At 38.4% G+C, this 21,595-nt stretch overlaps 9 protein-coding genes across 9 annotated transcripts; 5 read left to right on the top strand and 4 right to left on the bottom strand. All coding sequences in view use genetic code 12, as the record gives it.

The window, feature by feature from the left end:
- Positions 1-637: 637 nt before the first annotated feature.
- Positions 638-1,591, top strand: ERV29 (the record flags this gene model as incomplete). Its single annotated transcript, XM_064994347.1, has 1 exon — positions 638-1,591. The coding sequence occupies one exon, from the start codon at positions 638-640 to the stop codon at positions 1,589-1,591; it is 954 nt and encodes a 317-aa protein (XP_064850419.1).
- Positions 1,592-2,394: 803 nt separating this feature from the next.
- GCN5 (histone acetyltransferase GCN5) lies at positions 2,395-3,771 on the top strand (the record flags this gene model as incomplete). Its single annotated transcript, XM_064994346.1, has 1 exon — positions 2,395-3,771. One exon carries the CDS (start codon positions 2,395-2,397, stop codon positions 3,769-3,771), a length of 1,377 nt encoding a protein of 458 aa, XP_064850418.1.
- Positions 3,772-3,979: 208 nt separating this feature from the next.
- Positions 3,980-4,948, bottom strand: NBP35 (Fe-S cluster-binding ATPase; the record flags this gene model as incomplete). The annotated part of the gene is made up of 1 exon (XM_064994345.1): positions 3,980-4,948. One exon carries the CDS (start codon positions 4,946-4,948, stop codon positions 3,980-3,982), a length of 969 nt encoding a protein of 322 aa, XP_064850417.1.
- An 8,261-nt stretch (positions 4,949-13,209) lies between these two features.
- Positions 13,210-15,090, top strand: TDP1 (tyrosyl-DNA phosphodiesterase 1; the record flags this gene model as incomplete). The annotated part of the gene is made up of 1 exon (XM_064994344.1): positions 13,210-15,090. One exon carries the CDS (start codon positions 13,210-13,212, stop codon positions 15,088-15,090), a length of 1,881 nt encoding a protein of 626 aa, XP_064850416.1.
- A 406-nt stretch (positions 15,091-15,496) lies between these two features.
- DASC09_007400 (uncharacterized protein) lies at positions 15,497-16,063 on the top strand (the record flags this gene model as incomplete). Its single annotated transcript, XM_064994343.1, has 1 exon — positions 15,497-16,063. The coding sequence occupies one exon, from the start codon at positions 15,497-15,499 to the stop codon at positions 16,061-16,063; it is 567 nt and encodes a 188-aa protein (XP_064850415.1).
- Positions 16,064-16,262: 199 nt separating this feature from the next.
- On the bottom strand, positions 16,263-17,429 carry DASC09_007390 (RNA methyltransferase; the record flags this gene model as incomplete). The annotated part of the gene is made up of 1 exon (XM_064994342.1): positions 16,263-17,429. One exon carries the CDS (start codon positions 17,427-17,429, stop codon positions 16,263-16,265), a length of 1,167 nt encoding a protein of 388 aa, XP_064850414.1.
- Positions 17,430-17,653: 224 nt separating this feature from the next.
- MSO1 (Mso1p) lies at positions 17,654-18,313 on the top strand (the record flags this gene model as incomplete). Its single annotated transcript, XM_064994341.1, has 1 exon — positions 17,654-18,313. One exon carries the CDS (start codon positions 17,654-17,656, stop codon positions 18,311-18,313), a length of 660 nt encoding a protein of 219 aa, XP_064850413.1.
- A 368-nt stretch (positions 18,314-18,681) lies between these two features.
- On the bottom strand, positions 18,682-19,602 carry BGL2 (glucan 1,3-beta-glucosidase; the record flags this gene model as incomplete). The annotated part of the gene is made up of 1 exon (XM_064994340.1): positions 18,682-19,602. One exon carries the CDS (start codon positions 19,600-19,602, stop codon positions 18,682-18,684), a length of 921 nt encoding a protein of 306 aa, XP_064850412.1.
- Positions 19,603-19,940: 338 nt separating this feature from the next.
- On the bottom strand, positions 19,941-21,581 carry NAR1 (iron-sulfur cluster assembly protein NAR1; the record flags this gene model as incomplete). Its single annotated transcript, XM_064994339.1, has 1 exon — positions 19,941-21,581. The coding sequence occupies one exon, from the start codon at positions 21,579-21,581 to the stop codon at positions 19,941-19,943; it is 1,641 nt and encodes a 546-aa protein (XP_064850411.1).
- Positions 21,582-21,595: the final 14 nt, after the last annotated feature.

Below are 21,595 nucleotides of genomic sequence, written 5' to 3'. Positions count from 1 at the left end.
CGATCACAGTGATAACGGTAGTGTAAGACATGACAATAATAACCGCAGGAGAGGCTTTTATTGTATAACCATATATAGAAACAGAAATGTTATTAGTATTTATCGTCAAAAAGAATTCTCAGTGATCTATTAATACTGGGGATAGCCGTGACACTGGATATCCTCGATAATAGTAATGACGTGCCTATCCATTCCCTGGAATATATACAACAGATAAAATACAGGCTGGTAGACATTCCATGGTTGTCCTCTGCCACACAGTGTAAACCCTTCCCCATTCCCACTGCCAATGGTATGTGGTACCGCCCACACTGCATTGACGGCAAATAACCCACCGTATCCATGGGTCGGCACCCATGTGTCTTGCCAGGGTAACCCATGTTTTGTCGATGATTCAGGCCAACGCTGTAATTTATTTAATATGTGTCTCTCGCCCCCTCGTTGATTCACGCTCTCCAATCATCCATCAATTACTACTTGACTCCATCTCATTTCTCTTCATTTCTATTCGAGCAATTGGCACTCCCATCAATTGTTGTTTCCGTCAGTGTCTATCTTTCCCCTCGCGATTGACCCTTATTTACCATTATTATTGACTCGTCTCCCCCTCCTCATAACATAATATATTCATAACAAAATGTCCGCTCAATTCAGACCTCAAGCAGCTGCTGGCTCAGCTCCAGGCTTCCAACCTCAATATGGCGGCTACCAACCCCAATATCAATACGGCAGTTCCCAATCAGCCTCCCAAAATGGCGATTTGGCCAAAAATTTGGGTGAAAAATTCGAATTGTACAGTAACAAGGTTGAAGAATTGGTCGACGCGTACTCTGGTCCAGTTAAGCCATACGTTCCTGCCATCGGTAGATTCTTGATGGTCGCTACTTTCTACGAAGATGCCATCAGAATTGTCTCCCAATGGTCCGACCAAGTGTTTTACTTGAACACTTATAGACACATTCCTTACTTTATCGTTGTCCTGTTCCTTTTCGTCAACGTTGTTGTCATGGCCATTGCCTCCACCATGTTGATTGGTAGAAAAAGACCTGACATCTCCACTTGTGTCTTGATCGGGGTCGTTCTTTCCCAAGGTTTCTTTTACGGTTTGTTCACTGAAAGTTCTTTCTTGTTGAGATCTTTCTCGGTCATTGGTGGTTTGTTGTTAGCGTTCTCCGATTCTATTGTTAAGGACAGAAGATCTCTTGCTGGTTTACCAATGGTAGACTCTAAGGATAACAAGAGATACTTCCTTTTGGCTGGGAGAATCATGTTGGTCTTGCTTTTCATTGGTTTCACTTTCTCGTCTTCTTGGACTTTTGGTAAGTTCTTCATCATTATGATTGGTTCTTTGGCTTGTATCTCCATTGTCATTGGTTTCAAGACCAAATTCTCCGCCGTTGTCTTGGGTTTCTTGTTATCTGCTTACAATATTTCCGTCAACTACTTCTGGGCTTATGGTTATAAGGACCCACAAAGAGATTTCTTGAGATACGAATTCTTCCAAACTTTGTCGATTGTTGGTGGTTTGCTTTTAATTGTCAACACTGGTGCTGGTGAATTGTCTATTGACGAAAAGAAGAAGATTTATTAAATGGATTAATCCATAAATAAATAAAAACTAAAAGAAAAAAAAAAAAAATTGTGAAAAAAAAAAAAAAAAAAAACTTCAATAGCGTTAACTAATGACCATCCTCATGTTTGCTAATGATATTTTTTTTAAGACGATTAATCTTTTCTTTAATCATCAGACGTGTCTTAATATTATTATTATTATTCCAATTGACAAAATTGCATCTCAAGTTTCTGCTTCAATTCATTAATGGCTAATTAGCTTTGTTGTTAACAAAAATTGGACTTTTTTTTTTTTCTCCCCCATCGTGCATTCTTTTTTACTTGTTTTTTATCTTTTTTTTTTTTTATTGTACCTCAATATTTTATCAACTCAACTCTTTTCTCTCATTCTCCTTTTTTCTTTTATCATTATTCATTTTATTTTATTTTAGTTTTTCTTGCATCATATATAGAGTATAGGGAAAATCAACAACTTTGAAAATATCAAGTGCAAAAAATGTATATTCAATGATCTTTGAAGGGAAACTTTTTCTTGAAAAAAAAAAAAGAGATATGGATGATAATTTGAAGTATAAATTTTATAAGTTTATTGTATAAACTTGTGTATAAACTTTATACTATATCATAGAGGACTAGTGATTGTACCACTGAAAAATACTACCCGCACGGCAATAAACAAACGCTTTTTGTTAGAAAAAAACCACCAGATATAAACCATCTGCATGAATAATAATAATAATAACAATAACAATAATAGAACTGAGTGTGTCTTCTATTCATTAAAAGGTTTCCATTCAATCAAAGTTCATTATTGAAACAATTATGGCAAATATAAAAAGGGAGGCCGATGAAGCGTTGGAGAATGAACCACTCACTAAAAGACTGAGGAATAATCGAGAAGAAGTGAGCAGTAGTAACCTTAATAATAATAATAATAATAATAATAATAATAACGATGAGGATGGTACTGCTGCTGGTAATACCACTACAAAAAAAGAGAATAATGATGATGAAGATGAAGATGAGGAGGATGAGGAGGAAGATGAAGAAGGAAAAAGAAGAGATGAGGAGGAAGAAGACGAGGAAGAGAAAAAACGGATCATGACTTTCTGGTTTGAAGGCGAACAACATACTTTTAAAGAACGACCATCAGTTATCGAAGAACGTGAAAACAAGATCGTATTCCGGGTGGTGAACAACGATACCAGCAGGGATAATATGATCATTCTTACGGGGTTGAAAAACATTTTCCAGAAGCAATTACCAATGATGCCCAAAGAGTATATTTCCAGATTAGTCTACGATCGAACCCATGTGTCGATTGCCGTAGTACGGAAACCAATGACGGTGGTAGGTGGTATTGCTTATCGACCTTTTGAAAGCCGAGGATTTGCAGAAATTGTGTTTTGTGCCATCAGTTCCACCGAACAAGTCAGAGGGTACGGGGCCCATTTGATGAATCATTTGAAAGATTTCGTATTGAACACCACCAAGATCAAGTATTTTTTGACCTATGCCGACAATTACGCCATTGGATACTTCAAAAAACAAGGGTTCAGTGAAGAAATCACTTTACCGCCTTCGGTATGGAGAGGGTATATCAAAGATTACGAAGGGGCGACATTACTACAGTGTACCATGCTACCGAAAATACGATACTTGGATAGTTCCAAAATATTGCTATTGCAAAAAATCGCGGTGATGAAGAAAATCAAAGCGATCAGTAAATCCAATGTGGTTAGACCCGGGTTAAAAGCGTTCATGGATCATCCCAATGGCTTTAAAATAGATCCGTACGATATCCCAGGAATTAAAGAAAGCGGCTGGACCCCAGAAATGGAAGAGATTGCCAAAAAGAAGGAAACTAGCCATCATTATCCGGTGATGAAGCAGATCTTGTTAGAACTTCACAACTTCCCGTCATCTTGGCCATTCAGGACCCCAGTTAGTAAAACCGACGTTCCTGATTATTACGTGCAAATCAAAGAGCCCATGGACCTCGAAACCATCCAAAATAAAATCGAAAATGATAAGTATGAGAAGTTCGAGGATTACGTGCATGATGTGAAGTTGGTGTGCAGTAATGCCAGAATTTATAACGATAAAAGTACTCCGTATTACAAGAACGCCAATAAATTGGAGAAATTCTTTATTTCAAAAGTCAAGGAACTACAGGAGTATGCAAAATACGTTGAATGAAGAGAAAAAGAAAATACCCAATTGGTTATTGTATAGTACAGAGGGCTTATATTATAATAGAATGATTTATGAACTAATGAATGATAAATTTGTAGATGATAAAAATACAGATGAGGAGGAAAAAAAAAAAAAAAGAAAATAGGTCCAATCCAAAATAAAACGGAGGGGGAAGATGAAAATAAAAAACAACAACATTCAGCTGCCACAATCAACTTTCAGTGGTCCCTTCAACATCATCTCTTAACTGATTGACAATATCTAAAATTGCATCGGTGGCCGGGGAGTCCTCGTACATATCCAAAAATGATTGGCCTTGATCACAAGCTTTTCCAATTCTAGGATCCAACGGTATTGATCCCAAAAATTTGATCCCAAATTCTTTGGCCAACGCTTTGCCGCCTCCCGTAGTTGGCTTAAAGATCTTGGATTCTCCTTTACAATTAGGGCAAACAAACCCGCTCATGTTTTCAATCAACCCTAAAATTTTGATGCCTGCCTTCAAGCAAAAATTGAGCTCTTTTCTCACATCCAAAAGCGACACTTCTTGTGGAGTGGTGATTAATACTGCACCATCAATACCCCCGTTGGTCTTGGACAAATAATTATTGATGGTAAGATGTTCGTCAGTAGTTCCTGGAGGAGTATCGATCACTAAATAATCCAATGGGCCCCAATTGACATCTTTCAAGAAATTCTTGATCAACGAATTTTTCTTACTGCCTCTCCAAATGATGGCGGCGTCGGAATCAGGAAGCATGAATTGAATGGATATTAGCCCCAAATTGTCATCGACGTATACTGGAGACCATCCAGAATTCGATTGATGGATTATTTCATTCTCGGTGCCGAGCATCTTTGGCAACGATGGCCCACAGATATCTAAATCCATTACCCCCACTTCCAACGCTTCATCTGACGCAAGCGCCCAGCTCAACATCGAAGTAAATGTCGATTTCCCAACCCCTCCTTTACCAGAAAGCACTAGGACTTTGTGCTGGATTTGGGATAAATTGTCTTGGATCAATGGGATATCGGGATCAGGTCCCTTGGGTAGCGATTCACAAATACTCTGGTTTGCGCAGCCATTACAAGCATCTGATTTACCGGCATTTTCGGATTCTGGCCCCGGGCAGTTTTCTGGCTCTTTCTCTTTGTTATATTCATCGGGGACTGTCATTGTAGAGATAATTGTTATTATTGATGGGTAAGTAGATTGACACTGTTATTAGTAATGACATTTGCCTCTTCACACATAAAAAAATAAAAAAAAAAAAAATGAAAAAGAAAAGAAGAAGAAGATCACGGGGACTCATATTGCCATGCAGCCGTATGTCTGCATCACCAGAATACACAAAAAGAAAGAAAAGTTGCTTCGCCCAACATGAATAAAACCGAAAAGCAAATCTCTGTCACTGAGAAGGTCTCTGTAATGATTGGGACCTATATATAACGAAGACAAAATGGTAAAAATGTTAATGAACACAGGTTCAAAAAAGAAAGTGTGCCCTCACTCAGATTTGAACTGAGGATCGCTACATTACTAGTGTAGCGCCTTACCAACTTGGCCATAAGGGCTTCAATAAATACACTGGAACTCGTATCAATTAAAATCGATTATTTAACCGTTGATTTTTTTTTAATAATAAAAAAAAAAAAAAAATCAACAAAAAACCAACATGTCAAGTCCTGATAGTTATAAGAAACAAAGTATTAATTACTCAACTGATCCTACAAATGATCCCCCAAAGTCCTTTACTAGAGATTCATCCCCCTCCGTGGCTGATAATGTCGATATGTCTTCTCAAGGCGACCATCAAGGTCGTGACAACAAGAACGCTGAAATTCATGAAAACAGCGTCGAAAAACCACCGGAAAATGACGAAGATGAATCTTTTGACGATGAAAGTTCCAATTATGGAAGCGATTATTCTTCAAATGATTCAAGGGATGAGGAAAACGCGGTAGAAAACCCAAATCTGCCCGCCGCAACCCAAATTTATTCTTCGATTGCTAATCAAATCGATCCTGCATTATTAGGTAATCAATCACCTAAGCACGCAACGGCCCCTCAACATGGAGAAGTTGAGGATGCGAACTTGGAACAAAAAAACACCAAAAAAAATGAAAAATCCTCCATAAACTCCGAAAAAAACGTAGAAAACTCCACTGAAAACCAATCTGAAAAAAAACAAAAAACCCAAAAAACCCAAAACGCCTTTATTAGTTCCACCTCCGCCCGTTCCTTCGCCTCCGTTGTCGCTTCTACTCTTGCCCCAGAAGAAATGGAAAATTCTTCTACGACCACGGTCAACCCCTTTAATGGGAGGAAAGAAATCGACAGGGAAAATGACCCTCTTTTCCGAAAATTCGCTAACGCGTTTTACTGGCCTTTCCTCATCAAGGACCTCAAGTTCTACTACAGGGAAGTGTTGGAGCACTTCATTGAATGCTACAACAATAATGATCATATTTATCAATCTACACTGTATAAAATCCGTCCAGATGATCCAGACAGAATGATGGAATATCATAATACTTTGTTCATTGTTGAGTACTTTAGCCAACAATCTAGAACAAAGATTGACATGGAAATGAAACGTCTTGCAGGTCTTACCACCAATGAAAAATTACAGCTCTTCAGACAAATTTACAAATTGAACCAAGGTAATTTGCATTTCAAAATCCCAAAACCATTGATGCAAGGAAGCTCCGCAGAAATCCAATTGGCTCTCATTAAATTCGCTTTGATGGACCTAGCTAATCAACAACAACAGCTCCTTGAATCTGGGAACATCGAGGAAACTGAACGTCATCAAAGAACAAAATTGGAGTATGATTTAAGACATTCCCAGGAAGTCATTTATATCAACTCTGATGAAAATGAAATTGTCATTCCTGGAAGTTTTTTCCCTGATTTCCCTCTGCCAGACGACAAATTCAAAAAAAGAAAAATATCATTCATCAATCATATCAATGAGTTTTTACAAATAAGCACTGAAACCACAACTTATAAACCCAAAATTGTGATTGACGAATATGTTGAACGTCATTTTATTGAAATCGAAGTCCAAACTAGTAACAGAGATGCTTTAAACGACATATTGGAGTCCCACTTCCAACAACATAAGATCCCATACGATGCCTTTAATTTTGTTGATTTGCAAGCTTGCATAACATCTGACCCCTTCCAAAGAAATAGATTCTATGGTATGATAAACTTGGAAAAAGATACAGAACTACCAATTATCTCATCCAAGATTTTGAAAATCAAACTCTTGACCCATTGTTTCCACTGTACTAGCTGTGGTTCCAGGAAGCATACCAAGTTCTCTTGTCCTGAGCGGAACTGTATCATCTGTAAAAAACCAGGCCACATTGGACCAGAATGCCCAATTAAACGTCATTCTAAGAAAACCAAGATCACCCCACAAAAAGAATCCCTGAATCAAAATGTTGCACATGAAGCAAATAGCTCCTTCAAAGTTGTTACTGGAAAGAAGAGAACCATTTTGAACAGAGACTCAAAACTACAACCAAACAGAAAGGACCGTTCCCAAAGACAAGTTCCAGATAAGCAGGTTGGGCAAAACCCATTCAATGTCTTAGCTGGAGATACTTCGGAATTGGATATTACGGAACCCGGCGTGGAAGCTGAAGGGAACAACACCAACCAGCCATCTCAAAAGACTGAGAAACCCCAAAAATCATCCACAAATACATCCCCATCATTTACCAGTTCCAATCCTACCCAACCAAGACATTCATCCCCAAAACCATTATCCCCAGTCTCATCCCCTTCAACCACAAAATCCAACACCATCTATTCTCAACATGACACCTCCCCAATTCTCGTGCCAAAAACTCCAGCCAAGGAACCCTCCTCCACTCCTAACAAGAGTTCTCATAACCTGAGTTCTAAGACCCGGAGGACATCTCAAAATACAACTGTTCACCAGAGCAACCAAGACCTGGAACGGCTGACTAAGGGAAACCTGAAAGCCGACAAACATGATGGAGAACCGGTAAATTTACTGGCTTTCCTCGATGAACACTATTCAAGCAATGACGATGATGACTCAGATTATGAACCAGATGATCACCAGAGTGATCACATTGAAATTGACTCCCTGGATAATCCGAATGATGATGATGATAATGACGATGATGAGCTGATATCAGATATCAGCATAAATGAATCCAATTAATCATGACTACCCATAAGAAATCCTTCAATCTAATATCTCAAAATATTCAGAGATATCATTTCACCTCCCAACATCACCTCTCCAAATACAACAAACAGCACATCCTTTTCTTTCAAGAACTTCCGAAAGACTGTGAGGCTTTGATCCGAAACTTCCATCAACATTCCTTTCATGTAAATAATTCCCCTTACCCCCGAGCGGCTATACTATTGAGAAATATCCCCTCCATGGGCACGGTAATACTAAAAAATTTCATTTCCGATAAACTTGAGTCACATCTAACCGGATACCTTACTGATCTAGTAATATCTTGGAATGATGGCAAAACTCTATTATTATTGATAAACCTATACAACCCAACTGGACAACAAAAAGCCCAATTGACTATTCATTCCCAGTTGCACCAGCTACTCGGTGAGTTGTTGGGCCATTTGGCTATCAAATACCCAAACTCACACATCGAAATAGTGGTTGGAGGAGATTTCAACAATATCTTAGAAATTCCAAAATCAAAAAAAAATAAAAAAATTCTGAAACATCTAAAAAAACTAAACGATTTCATTGAATGCTTCAATCTCAAAGACGCTTTCTACCTCCTGCTGTCCAAAGGTCTCCCTTCCACTAACCGAGCCTCAAACGGTAAAAATCGTCGCTTAGATCGATTTTATATTTCTGAGGGTTTGTTGGAGAATACTGCTCTTAGCCAGACAAATACCCTTGGTACTATTTCCACACATGACGAAATTAGCATCAAATTTGCCCTCTCCTTTAATTTAGTGCAACTAGGACCAAAGCGTTTCAAATTGCACAACCAACTAATACCATTTATTGCTAACTCCAAGAAGTTATCACAATTGCCATCCATATCCCATTTGATTGCAGAGATCCGACTGTTAGCACCACTAACAAAAACGGCATTGAACTCTCTCCAACGCAGTGACCCATCTATTTTACCTGACCCTTATGAAAGATTGAACTCTGTTTTTAAACAGAACCCAAACACAAATCCAATTGATGCTTTTGTCATTGCTGGAGATAGGAAACTCACCGATATTCAAGATTTATTGGCCCATGCCACGTCCTATTACAAGGACATTTTTTCGGCTAAAGACTACCATGATCCGAATGCCATTCGCCAATACCTCCTAACGACGATCTCTTCCAGGAAACTAATGGCCCACGAAGCTATACAGTTAGATAACCCAATTATCGAACTGGAGATCAAGGACGCAATATGGCAGGCAAACTCAAAGAGTGAGCCTGGTCCTGATGGAATCCCTTATACATTCTATAAGGAAGCCTGGGAAAACATTAAGCATATCCTCCTCCAAGAATTCAACACTATCCTTTCCGCTGGGTCAATCCCTATTGACTATAGTCTGGTTTTGATTACATTAATCCTCAAACCCAGGAAAAATAAAGAGTTTTTACCCAATTATAGGCCAATCTCATTAATTAACACTAATATGCGCATCCTCGCTATAGTGTTAAACAACCGATTACTCAAATTCATCCCTCAGCTTGTGGGTTCCGAACAAACTGGTTTCGTCCCAGGACGTACGTCCTTCGAGCAAATTGCTGCTTTCAAAGAAGTCTTCCACTCAATGAGACCAGACTCCAACCTTTTTCAATTGCTGCGCACCTCCAAAATCCTTGTGGCTGACTTTCAAAAGGCTTTTGATAGTATCTCGCATGCATACCTAGACCACCTCTTCCAAATTCTAAACCTTGGTACAAATTTTCGCCGATTACTAATAAACATCTTGAAATCAGCAACTGCTTCCATAATGATCAACAACTTTCATGGTCCGCTATTTAAGTTAGCCTCGGGCACCTTACAGGGCAATCCAATAAGCCCCAGTATCTTTCTCTTGGCCATACAACCTTTATTAGAAAATATTCAAACAAAAAATCATGGCATAAAATTAGAAGTCCGGAATGAATTGACCATTTCCATGCAACCACTGGGTAAAGACTTTGCCATCCAGAATCCCATGAACCCCGATATCCTGATAAAGGTCACAGCATTTGCTGATGATGTCACCATATTTGTAAAAGATGACACTGAATTATTCACCACCCTCCAATACATCAAGGACTTTGAAAAATATTCAGGCAGTACCCTTAGCACCGATAAATCCAAGCTATACCATACAGCCGAATATCATCGCACCTTTGGACCCTTGACAAAACTACCCTATGAACAGGTCCCTGTCTTTACCTCCACTCCCTCAATAGTGTACTTGGGTATTCCACTAAACACACCACTACATCAAGATCAGGTATTGAAAAACATCAAATACAAATATTATCTCACACAAATGCACCATCTCAGCTTAGCGGAAAAGGTATTGGGGTACAATACTTACATTATCCCTAAACTCTTATATCGTGCAATGCATCAGCCCCTTTCTAACTCTACCACCACTAAGATTGAGGAATCATTTCAACACCTTTGTCGCAGGATTGGCAGCCTATCCCTTTCCACCCTCAAAACTTCCACCCAGATGGGAGGATATGGAATGCTCGATCTCAAAAACCACTTCCTATATCGGTACGCACACGTCATATACCAACTACTAACATCCCTGGAAAAATATTTATATCACCAAATCTTGAGATATAAAATCCAATACGCCATTAACACCCAAATCCAAGTGGAATCTCTACTTGATCAATACCAAAAATCTCAACTCCATCCAGAATCTCACTTTCAAAGAATTGGAAGTATGATTGACAGAAACTCCATCCAAACACATATATGGTACTTTCCGTTACTTGGCTACCAACTCTCATATCCTGGCAGCTCCACCAAGAAAATTACCCTTTCTGACATTGTCAAAAGCAACATTTTCTCACTAGAAGAGAAAAAATACCTCAAATCATGGTCGATTTTATTTGATCTAGAGAACCAGGGAAAAACAAGGTATCACAGATGCAGAAGATTGAAGATTGAAGATTGAAGATATCCAGGACAATTTAGCAAAACCAGTACCAGAGAAATACAAGGCCCACCATCAAAAAATGTTCACTTTTGATTTTAAGAACGGCAGCAAACAGGAACAACTCAAACGAGACGTCTCCAAAGCATCAACAACATTGACCAAAATCACATACCCCCTGGAGCCACAACAAAGAAAATTTTGGAAACAGATTAACCAGATCAAAAGGTGGGTACCGGGTTCAATGGAGAACCTCCACCTCATGATGTTGGGGCTCACATTGTTCAAATCAACAAATTCCCGTTGCCATGTTTGTAATTTTCCTCCAGAAAATTGGAACACCAACCCCAGGGATCCTGACCATATCAAGGAAGCCTACATCACCCATTACTACATAAATTGCACAGTATCAAGAAACTTATGGAAAATATTAAAAATGGGAATATCTCAAACATGGGATAACATCATATTGCATCAACATCAGAAACAAACTATGATAAAATTGGATCGCTTCGCTTATTACATTGAAAAATATAATAGGGTACGAAGGTCAAATAATGCAGATTGGACAAATCAATCAATGAAAACATTATTATATCTTATTACAGCGGTCTACTAAAAAATTAAAATAACCATAAAACAAAATAAAAATAAAAATAAAAATAATATTAAAAATAAAAATAAAAATAGTCAATATCTTAAAGGGGGTTTTTAGTGAGTAGAAATCTCACACTGTTGAATATTAATTTAAAAAAATTGAAATTCTTCGTCTTTTGAAGATTTTCCTCCTCAAAACCAAGAACAAGTTTATATAATTATATACTTATGAGATTTAATATAAATCGAAATTATTGGAAAAAAAAAAAAATTTTTTTGTATTTGGTTTACTTGATTATTTTGACTTAGTTGAATTATTTGGTCTATTTGATTATTTGAATTATTTTTTTACTTGGATTCAATTATTCTATTGATTTTCATTATTTTTATTTTTATTATTTTTATTTTTATTATCCCCCAGAATTCTGATGGTCACTACATTGAAAATACTTAGTATTTGAGATATAGTGCCAAAACCCCTCAACAAAGACCTCCATCTCAGTTCATGAAGCTCCTAGTGATGGGTAATTCACTAGTGACTTCATCTCATATTTTCACATTGCACCTTTTTTCCTTAATAATCTTGATTGTTGAGTTTTTTACCGGTGATGTGATTAATTCTTAAAGCAAGGAGTGTGAGGTAGTGAGAAAGTTATAGTATTTTACTTATCTATTAGAAAGACCGGCATGAAATGCCCGGCTTGCATGTTATTTTAGTAGATTATCTTTCAAATATTCATTATCTGTCGCTCACTAATTGTATAAGACCACCAAACTTGCTAAATATACTACAACTAAACATATTGTAAACGCCAAATAAAAGGCTTCTCATTACTGCATAATCAAACAGGATTCAGGTGTAATAGATTTTGAGGTTTTATATTTTTCCTTTAGATGGCATTGTCAGTCTTTCGATGGCTATTATTGTAATTAGTAGAAGATATGTTTTTGTTTTTACATCTTCCCGGAAACTAAGTTGAAAAATACGTATAGTCAATCAGCGGATAAATCAATGAATGCTGATATATAAAAATGTTGAATAGAAAAAAAAAAATATTTTGCTGGTTTTGAAGTTTTCATAATTCTGATTCTTAGTCACTCTAGAATAAGAAGTCAATTACAACAAATGATCTGTCTGTTTTTTTTTTTCTTTTGAAATGATATAGAGTAGTATTGCCATTACGCAGGTTCATACTATTTTTTAGGATAAGCCCCATGTTTTTTGTTTTTCGGGAGGCTTTCATTACAACTGCTGGTTACCATCAAACAAAAAATTCCGTTTTGTTAGTAATATTTGTCATGTATATATTTGAATACTGATCTTGATGAAAAATGCCAACAGTATGGTTATGACTAAGTTACACAAGGATCTGGTGATTATGCATAAACCTTAGGGAACTGATCTTTGATCTCGCCAAGGTGGTACATAAACACAGATTTTTACCAATTAAAGCAGTGCATCTTGTAAGAAATTAGCAAAACTAGATTCTGCAAACCAGTTTATTTTCAGCGTGTGTAGCCTTTTGGAATTGAGAAAGGATGTGTGTAACAACCACAACAAAATGATCACATGACATGTGCTTCCCCCCCATCCCATCCATAATTCAAACTTTTAAAAATTATACAACCCCAAGACATTTTGTAACCTCTAATATATACATCAGTGAAAGGATAGGGAGGTAAAAAAAAAAAGGATGACAGAAAATGTCAGAGAAACAGTCAGAGATCATTGGCTAAAAAAGTTTGAAAATCAGAAAGGAACCATCAGTACAACTGCAGGTACAAAAAAGAGGAAAATCCCCGAAGAACCTGAAAAAGTTGATGGTGCCACAAAGAAGGTAAAAACAGAAGGAAGCTTAGATAAACCAATTGAGATAGTAGATGATATCTCCTCATCTGAACAAGAGCAGGAACAAGAACAACTACAAATCGGTGGATCAGATAAGGTGATTGTTTTATCCGACAGTGATGATGATGATGATGAGATCTCGTTTGTTACAAAGTCTTCTTCTCTGACCTCCGTAACCTTTGAGAAAGCCATTGAGGATATAAATAAACTCCGTGCAGCACCAATTTCCCCTTCTAATGAATCTCAAAAAATGAAATCACCGATAAAAATGTTTCGCACCCCCATAGTCCCCCAAAAAGATGCCGTGAACATGAGTGAATTGTTTCCAAATACCATTTACAAAACTTACCAATTTTCCATGCAGATAGATTTAGCATTCCTTATGCCATTGATCATGAAGAATACCAGCGAATGTCCAGAGATATATTTAGTCACCCAGGATCTTTTCCACTGGGATGAATACCATAATAAATATCCGAAAGGTTGCCTAAAGAAAGTATTTTTGGGGTTGCCTAAATGGACTCTTCATCACAGTAAGATGATGATCAATTTTCATCAAAAGGGTACTTTAGAGAGACCGGAGAAATTTGTGGAAATTGTTATTATGACTTGTAATTTGACCCCGGTGGAATTCAGTTTTATGGGAAGTTGTTATTGGCGATCGCCATTGTTGCCATATATTGGGAGTGCTTTCCCTACTACTACCCCTACTCAGCAGAACACAAGTTTTGGGAAAGATCTTCGGGATTATCTTCGACTATACCATGATGTAGCAATCAAATCATTGGCCACTGATCTTGAACACTACGATTTCAGTTCAGTAAGAGCCAGCTTTATTGGCTCAGCTCCAAGAAAGACTACCACCGTTAGTCGTGGGTTGGGGTTTCCGAAACTATCGACAATTTTGGACACTTGGAACCTAAAACATCATGATTCGACCAAGCCACCCCTTCGAATATTAGCACATATGTCATCACTTGCTGGTCCTTATAAAGAGCTGCCGGTGGCCAACATTTTGACCCATGTATTATGCCCGATAATCTCTGGGTTAGATTTCCCGTTACCGGAAGGTACACGTTCGTACAAAGATGCAAAAAGAATTGGAAATTTCGAACCGATGATATTGTTTCCTACCGAATCTGACATACAGAATGCCGAAGGTGATGGGGTTAGTGGGTCATTTGTTTTCAATATGGCAGGCAATGGTACCCCAAATTACGAGTTGACGAAAAATTTGTTTTACAAACGAGACATTGAGAATGAAAAAAAAAATCATTTGGAACATTACAAAGATAAGTTTCTCAATAACCATACAAAGGTGTACATGTGCTCTGACGACTATAGTGAATACACTGGAAATAATGGCGATAAACTGATAACTTTTAATTCGATTAAGTGGGTGATGATGGGATCCTTCAATTTGAGTAAAAGTGCGTGGGGAATTCCACCAAGAAATAATCGAGACGGTGGATGGACAGGAAGAAACTGGGAATGTGGGGTGGTATTAAGTCCTGAACATTACAGAGACGTTGGTGAAACAAGGAAGATTAGTTTCAGGCCAGTATGGAACACTGATGAATATAGTGGACAGGTTTTAGGCTCGTCATTAACTTCATCTTCTCATGCCCAAGATTTGGATATTGCCATTAGATTGCCATTCAGATTTCCTGTATTGAAGGCGAAATCTTCAGAGGTTTATCGTCCTCCTTCTCGTGATTTCTATTGATACTATAGAGCCATTTTTTTTAATTTATATATATTCCATAATAATTTGAGGAGATTTTTCTTTTTTCTTTTTTTTTTGTGAATGAGTCGATTAACAATTATCCATCATTAGTGTGCCATGAATGATTGGCCATAGGAGATCTGAGACGACGTGGGTGTTTTGGAATCGCGTGCGTCCCGTGGTAATGTCACCTCCCAAGACAGGTTGATCCACCAGATGTCAAAGGATATAACTGACACACGTACCTTGCCTTAGTGGATGCTTTTTCTTGGTAATGCTCGAAAAAGTCTTTTTATAAATCAATATATATAAGCTCGCCATGATTTGTTTCGTTCTTCTGACATAAAAAACTGATCTTGTAAGAATTATCTCCCCCGTAATTTACCACCACCCTCCTCACCACAAGATGAAATTCTCTACTGCTTCCACTTCATTATTGACTGTTGCCACCGTTGCCCAAGCTACTAATTTGACCGCCTCAGTCGATTATGTCACCGATTTTCAAACCACCCATGTCACCATCACCTCTTGTAAAGACAATGCCTGTTCAGAAACCGTGAAACCTACCGGATACTATTTGAAGACCATCACCACCACCGGGGTCGTCACCCACACCACAGTATACTGTCCATTGACCGCTGCTGAGGCCAAAGAATCATCATCTCTCAAAGCAGCTGCCAAAACTTCGATATACAAAAATGGAACCACCAACGCCACCACATCTTATCATCATGAAACAACATCGACCGCTACCAAGAAAGAAGGCTTGATCTCCCTTGATGCGTACGGATCTACAGCGTTTCGTTTACATCATGCCACCACCAACAAAGTGTCTACTTCTTTATCTACTAAGGCTCACGAAGAGACAAATGCTTCATCAACCGCCTCAGTGTCCTCTTATGGTAGTGGTGCCAGAAACTTTAAAGCGGCTTATGGCGCTGTTGTTGGTTTGGGTGCTTTATTATTATTATAAAAAAGTTGAGATTTATAAATTTTTGTTTTTGTGATTTGCTTATTTTTGGTAGTTGTTTTCCTTACTCCTTTTTTTGCAGTTTTATCTCATAGAATTTGTTTACAATTGATAGTTTATATCCCCCCTTTTTTTTTCTTTTTTTATCATAGAATTTTTTATTTGTTATACAATATACAGAACTTTACTAGAACTTTTTAGATTATAACAGTTCTATCTTTGTAAGACTGATCAAGATGGCGTCCTCGATTCTGGTGAGGATTGGGATCTTGAGTTCATGATTGAAGAATTCTCCTAGATGTTCCACCTCTTTCAAAGTTTCATCTTGTTTGAAAGATAGTTGAAAATCCTTCTTTTTCCCGAGGAAAATGATCACATTATTGTCCTTGACGGTTTTATCCAAACTGGTCAATTCTGGCAAAGTGGTGCCGAAAGGATCTTTGGAATTCTTATTATTGAAAAAACTATTGCTTTCTACATAGATTGCACTGGTATAACCATCAGGAAACGCTGATTCGGTGAACACCGAACTGAACAGCTTGGCGATTCTCACATGGTACCCCACGGCCACTTTGGCCCCGATCTTATCAGAATAATACGCCTCGTATGGACTCACCACTTTACCTTCTTTCACATTGACGGTGACTCTAACGTTGACGGGGATTTTATCCTTGGCCAAGGCAATAGGTTTATCGAGCCCCACGTTGACGTACTTGGTCATCGACAATCTTTCTTTCTTTTTTGATTTCTTCACTTTGGTGCCTGGGACGTGTTTTGGTTTACTGGTTTGTTCCGCCACGGAGATCCCTTCTCTGAAAGTTCCCAGGGTTTCGTTTTCGTCGAGATAATTAGTGGCCATGAATGGTAAAGTGGTCAAGGTTGGGAAATTCCCAGCATGTTTGAGGAACTTTCTATTCTTTTCTTGGAATACCGACTTGACAAGGTATGGTGGGGTGATGAAATATTGCAATAACGTAGCCAAAATCATTGATGGTTCGTTATCATTATCATTATTATTATCCTTATTATCTTTTTTCTGATTATTTTTTGCAGTGGCATCTTTAGGTTTATTATCGTCGAAATTGAACTTGATCTTATTCCCTTCCTTCACCCCCGCCGTTGTCGATGATTGAGGTTTATGAGACTCTTCCGGAATATCCAAAATCACTACTTCCGAAACATTATAGATTGTCAAGCTCTTGGCCACTTCATAGGCTATCTGTGTTACTTGATTAAGCGATTTGGCATTGGCGATGATGGTGCTAGGGATACAAATGGTGTAGTTGATCGGTCTTGTTTTCTTGTGTTTTTTCTTCAAGCCATCATTTATTACGGATTCTTGGGGTCTTTTAGAAGCTTTCTCACTCATTATCAACAACAAAAACAACAAAAAATAAAAAAATAGTCAATCTTCTATAATAGTTGAATAATAAAGTAATCTCTCCAAGGGAAATCCCACAAAAAAAGTTTCAATCCGAAAAGATTTTTTTTTTTTTTCTCTAATTAGAGGAAATCCGGCCGCAAACCCACGTGCCACTCACCACCGGTTATGGCACCAACTCTAAAACGAAAACGTCAAACAACCCTTAAGACATGATGGATGATAAACCGTACAAACCTTTCCACACCCACCCATTCACGATGCAGCAAAACAGTTTCTGGAACAAAGTCAAGAAAAACGCCTCGAATATCAACATCAGCAACCTCTCGATCGGGAACGACAGCGATGGTAAAGCAGAATACGAGCTGTTGGTCCATAAATCGTTGGTCAACTTTTATCAAGAACACGCTGGAGGCCAGTGTCCGGACTGGTTGGTGGAAAACGATCCTAATTTCAACCAGAACGTAAATAACTTCCAGCACACTAACCTACCTTCTAACAACAAGTTCTACCCCGTGAGCAACAACCGTCCTGGTGATGGTCGGGCCCAAAACTCCAACGGATCGTATCAGCCAAACTCATATTCCAACAGACCTGGGGGCAATAATGATGGTTATAATAATAGTAATAACAATAGTGGTGGTAGCATTGGCTCTAGAATGGGTCAATCAGTGAAAACTCAAACCCCTGCTAGTGCGTCGTTCAGGGATATGTACAAATCAAGCAGAACTTCCAATGGATCACCACAGAGCTCAAACCAACCGGTTTCTGTCAATAGAGCGAATTCTAGTATTGGAGACAGACTTCGTCAAAGAGGTACCACTTCTTCTGCCACGGCAAATAGATTGCAATCCAATTGGAGTAGAAGGTAATTTTAAATGGTCTTTTTTTTTTTTTCTGCTAATTTAATCTCAATATTTAATTATTAATATCAACTTTTAGTTCTTAATTCTCCAATCAATACTTTTCAAAGCTTGTAAAGAAACTATAAATATTGAAACTCTTCAGTCCATATAAGAAAGATAAATGTAAAAAAAGATGGAGTATATTCATGATGATCGCTACAAAAAAAAAGGGTCAGAAGTTAAATTAAAAAGAACTGAAATAATGTTGATAACAAATATAATGATTAAGCCATAAATGGTAAACAAAAAAAAAAAAAAAATGAACCAAAAAAACAAAAAATACTCTATAATATCCATGAAACAAAAAGCAAATGAAAAAATGATACAACACATTTTTAATCAAAGTCACAAGTCAATTTGTACTTGAGATTTCTACTCGAGTCAAACACCCCCCAGTATTTTTCAACATCGTTAGTTCCAGAAGTGTCTGGTTTCCAAGATTCGTCAAAGGCTTCGAAACTGATGACATTAATACCCCAAGCTCTGATACCACAAACTGCGTCTTGCCAATATTGGGCGGCGTTACTGGTGTTTGGAGTAGCCGATTCATAAGCAGAACCTTGGGTGGCCCACCCGGTTTCCCCGACCCAGAAAGTGAGATCGGTGGTTCCTTTGGTGGTTTGAATCACTTGCAAAGCTTGCATGATATCGTCGATGAATGAGTAACTGGAATTAGCCATGGTTTGACCTTGCCAATACGAGAACGCATTGACAAACACCATATCGGCGGCTTGAATCACCGGTTCACTAGAACCATCGACCATGATGTTCCAAGAGTCGACGGTACCGACCGGAACACTTGAATAACTATTACCGTCTTTGTCCTTGATATCCTTGATTAAATCTTTAATCTCGGTGATGGCGCTGGCGAGGGCCGATGGCGACAAATCGTTTCTGTACAATGCTTCTGAACCAACGGTGATACCCTTGACAGAAGAAACCGACAAGTTTGGTAACTCATTGGTCAAAGCAGACTTTTCAGCGGCGAAATGAGAAGAATCGGTTGGCCAAATCCCGATAAAGTATTCGAACCCAGCGTCTTCGGCAGCCGGACCAAGGACCGACAAAGTGTTACAAGTACTGGCAGAATAGAACCGGACAATCTTGCTGTATGGTGACAACGAGGCAAAATCTTGTTTGTAATCGGCAGCGGTTTTACAAGAACCGTCGGTGGCTTCAACTCCCAAGTTGAACGCCAAATCACCAATGGCGGTGACGGTAGATATCAAAAGGGTTAAAAGAATGAACGAACGCATTTGTTTATAAAAACTGATGGAGCTCGCGAATGAAATGAAGGAGAAACAGCACCAGCCAACCAAACAAAAAAAAATAATAATTATTGAAGAATAATTTTAACTGGGGAATGGCCTGGTTAATAAAATCGATGGTGTTCCTACCACAAATGCGCCATCCCCATCGATTAGTACTGAGAACTTTCCTGAAACACAAAAAAAAAGTTTCAGGGTCCACCGCCGGTTACCCGGGGACATATAGCCATTTTGTAACGGCCTTTTATACACATATATATTAATGATAACACACTTTTTATATCAATCATTATCATCTAGAGATTAAATTATATAATACACAGTAATCACCAAGTAGAGGTCAAGGCAATGGCAGAGTTGTCAACGTTAGTCGATTGCACCTTCTGGAAGTGGGCTTCAGTTATTCTGGACATAGACACCCCGAAATACCCACCAAAATCTTTCATGTAATGTTGCACTCCTGTGGTTAAAGAATCATCAAGCACGTCTTGAATCGTCACGATCGATTGGTACTTCACAATACTCTGTTGTTGCCAGAGTTTGGCAGCATTGGCGGTACCAACATTATTATCTCCAGGAGCACTGATCTGACCACCACCATTAATACACCCACCAGGGCACGCCATGACTTCGACATAATCACAATTTAAACCATCGGCTATTTCTTTCACCACGGTCTTTGCAGGAACGGTGGCAGCAGCGCCGGCCAATTTTGCCCTTCTTCTGGCTAATAAACCTCCTTTCTTACGGATGGGTTTCTTGCCACCATTTAGTTCTCCAACTTTTCTAATGAGATTCTGAATATTACGGAACCCATTGACTATTGCTACTGACCCGTATAATTCTTTGGAATCGGTATCGACCAATCGAATTTCGTAGATATCTTCGTTTCTCCCATTAATTGTGACAACTTCGGTGGATTTTGAACAATGTTTTTTCTGTAAATAGTTGATGTAATTGTGAGCATACCCGCCAGACGCCGACCCGAGATTGGAATACCAAGACTCCACCCCAAATTTGAACAATTCCGGAGAATATTTTTTCCTGATGATGTCGATTGTTTGTAGCAACTTTGGTAATTCTGGGTTGCTGGTTATTTCATTGACATAATTTTCAAACAGCAAATTCTCGTCGTTCATCAATTGGACCAATTCTTTGGCAGTGATAACGCAATCGACATCATTAACATTATTATTATTGCTATTACCATCATTTTCTGGTCTAGCGGCTTCTAATTTTTTGTCAAAACACGGCATGATGGAGACATGATAAACTTTATCGATAGGGACTCCTAATGATTGAGAAGCACTGTGTTTCAACAAGCATCCAGTGATCTGTTGAGGGGATTTCACGATTGATAAGTTGGGAATGATTTCAGGATGGGTTTTTTCAACGTATAATACCCACCCGGGACATACACTACTCATTAATGGGCCACCGTGATTATTATTATTATTATTATTATTATTTTTTTGGGATTTATAATTGTCAATTTCTTCAATTGATTGCTGAAGGGAGATGAGTCTACCAAGTTCTGTGCCCACGATATATTGGAAGCCAAATTTTGTGGAAAACAAATCAATAAGAATGATATCCATTACCTCGATTGAGACATTGTACGCCAATGCCAACGAGGCTCTTGATTGATGGGAAATGCTGGCGACGAACTTGGTATCGTGTTTATTCTTGATGGCGTTGAGCAATTCTTTGTGCGAATGTTGGGCCACCAAGATCTCTTCTGCCGAGGTGATGCATCCTGAACAGGCAAGACAGTCACTAAGGGAGATCTGGGCTGGTTCTAAAGATTTGGAAGTGCCATCAGTGAAAACTTCAAGAGGATTACTATCGTCACCGGAGATTTGGATCGATGAGGTTGATTGGAGGTCAGGCCCTTCAACAGGCTTGATGCACGCCACACTGGGTTTGATAAAGTCGTTTAGATCATCACTGGATAGTAGGGCACTCATGATATATTGGAGAT

This window comes from Saccharomycopsis crataegensis (genome assembly GCF_037102585.1).
Source record: "Saccharomycopsis crataegensis DNA, jcf7180000000072, whole genome shotgun sequence".
NCBI classification, from domain to species: domain Eukaryota; kingdom Fungi; phylum Ascomycota; class Saccharomycetes; order Ascoideales; family Saccharomycopsidaceae; genus Saccharomycopsis; species Saccharomycopsis crataegensis.
Note: the sequence above shows the minus strand (reverse complement) of the source record. Positions and strands in the feature narration are given on the sequence as shown.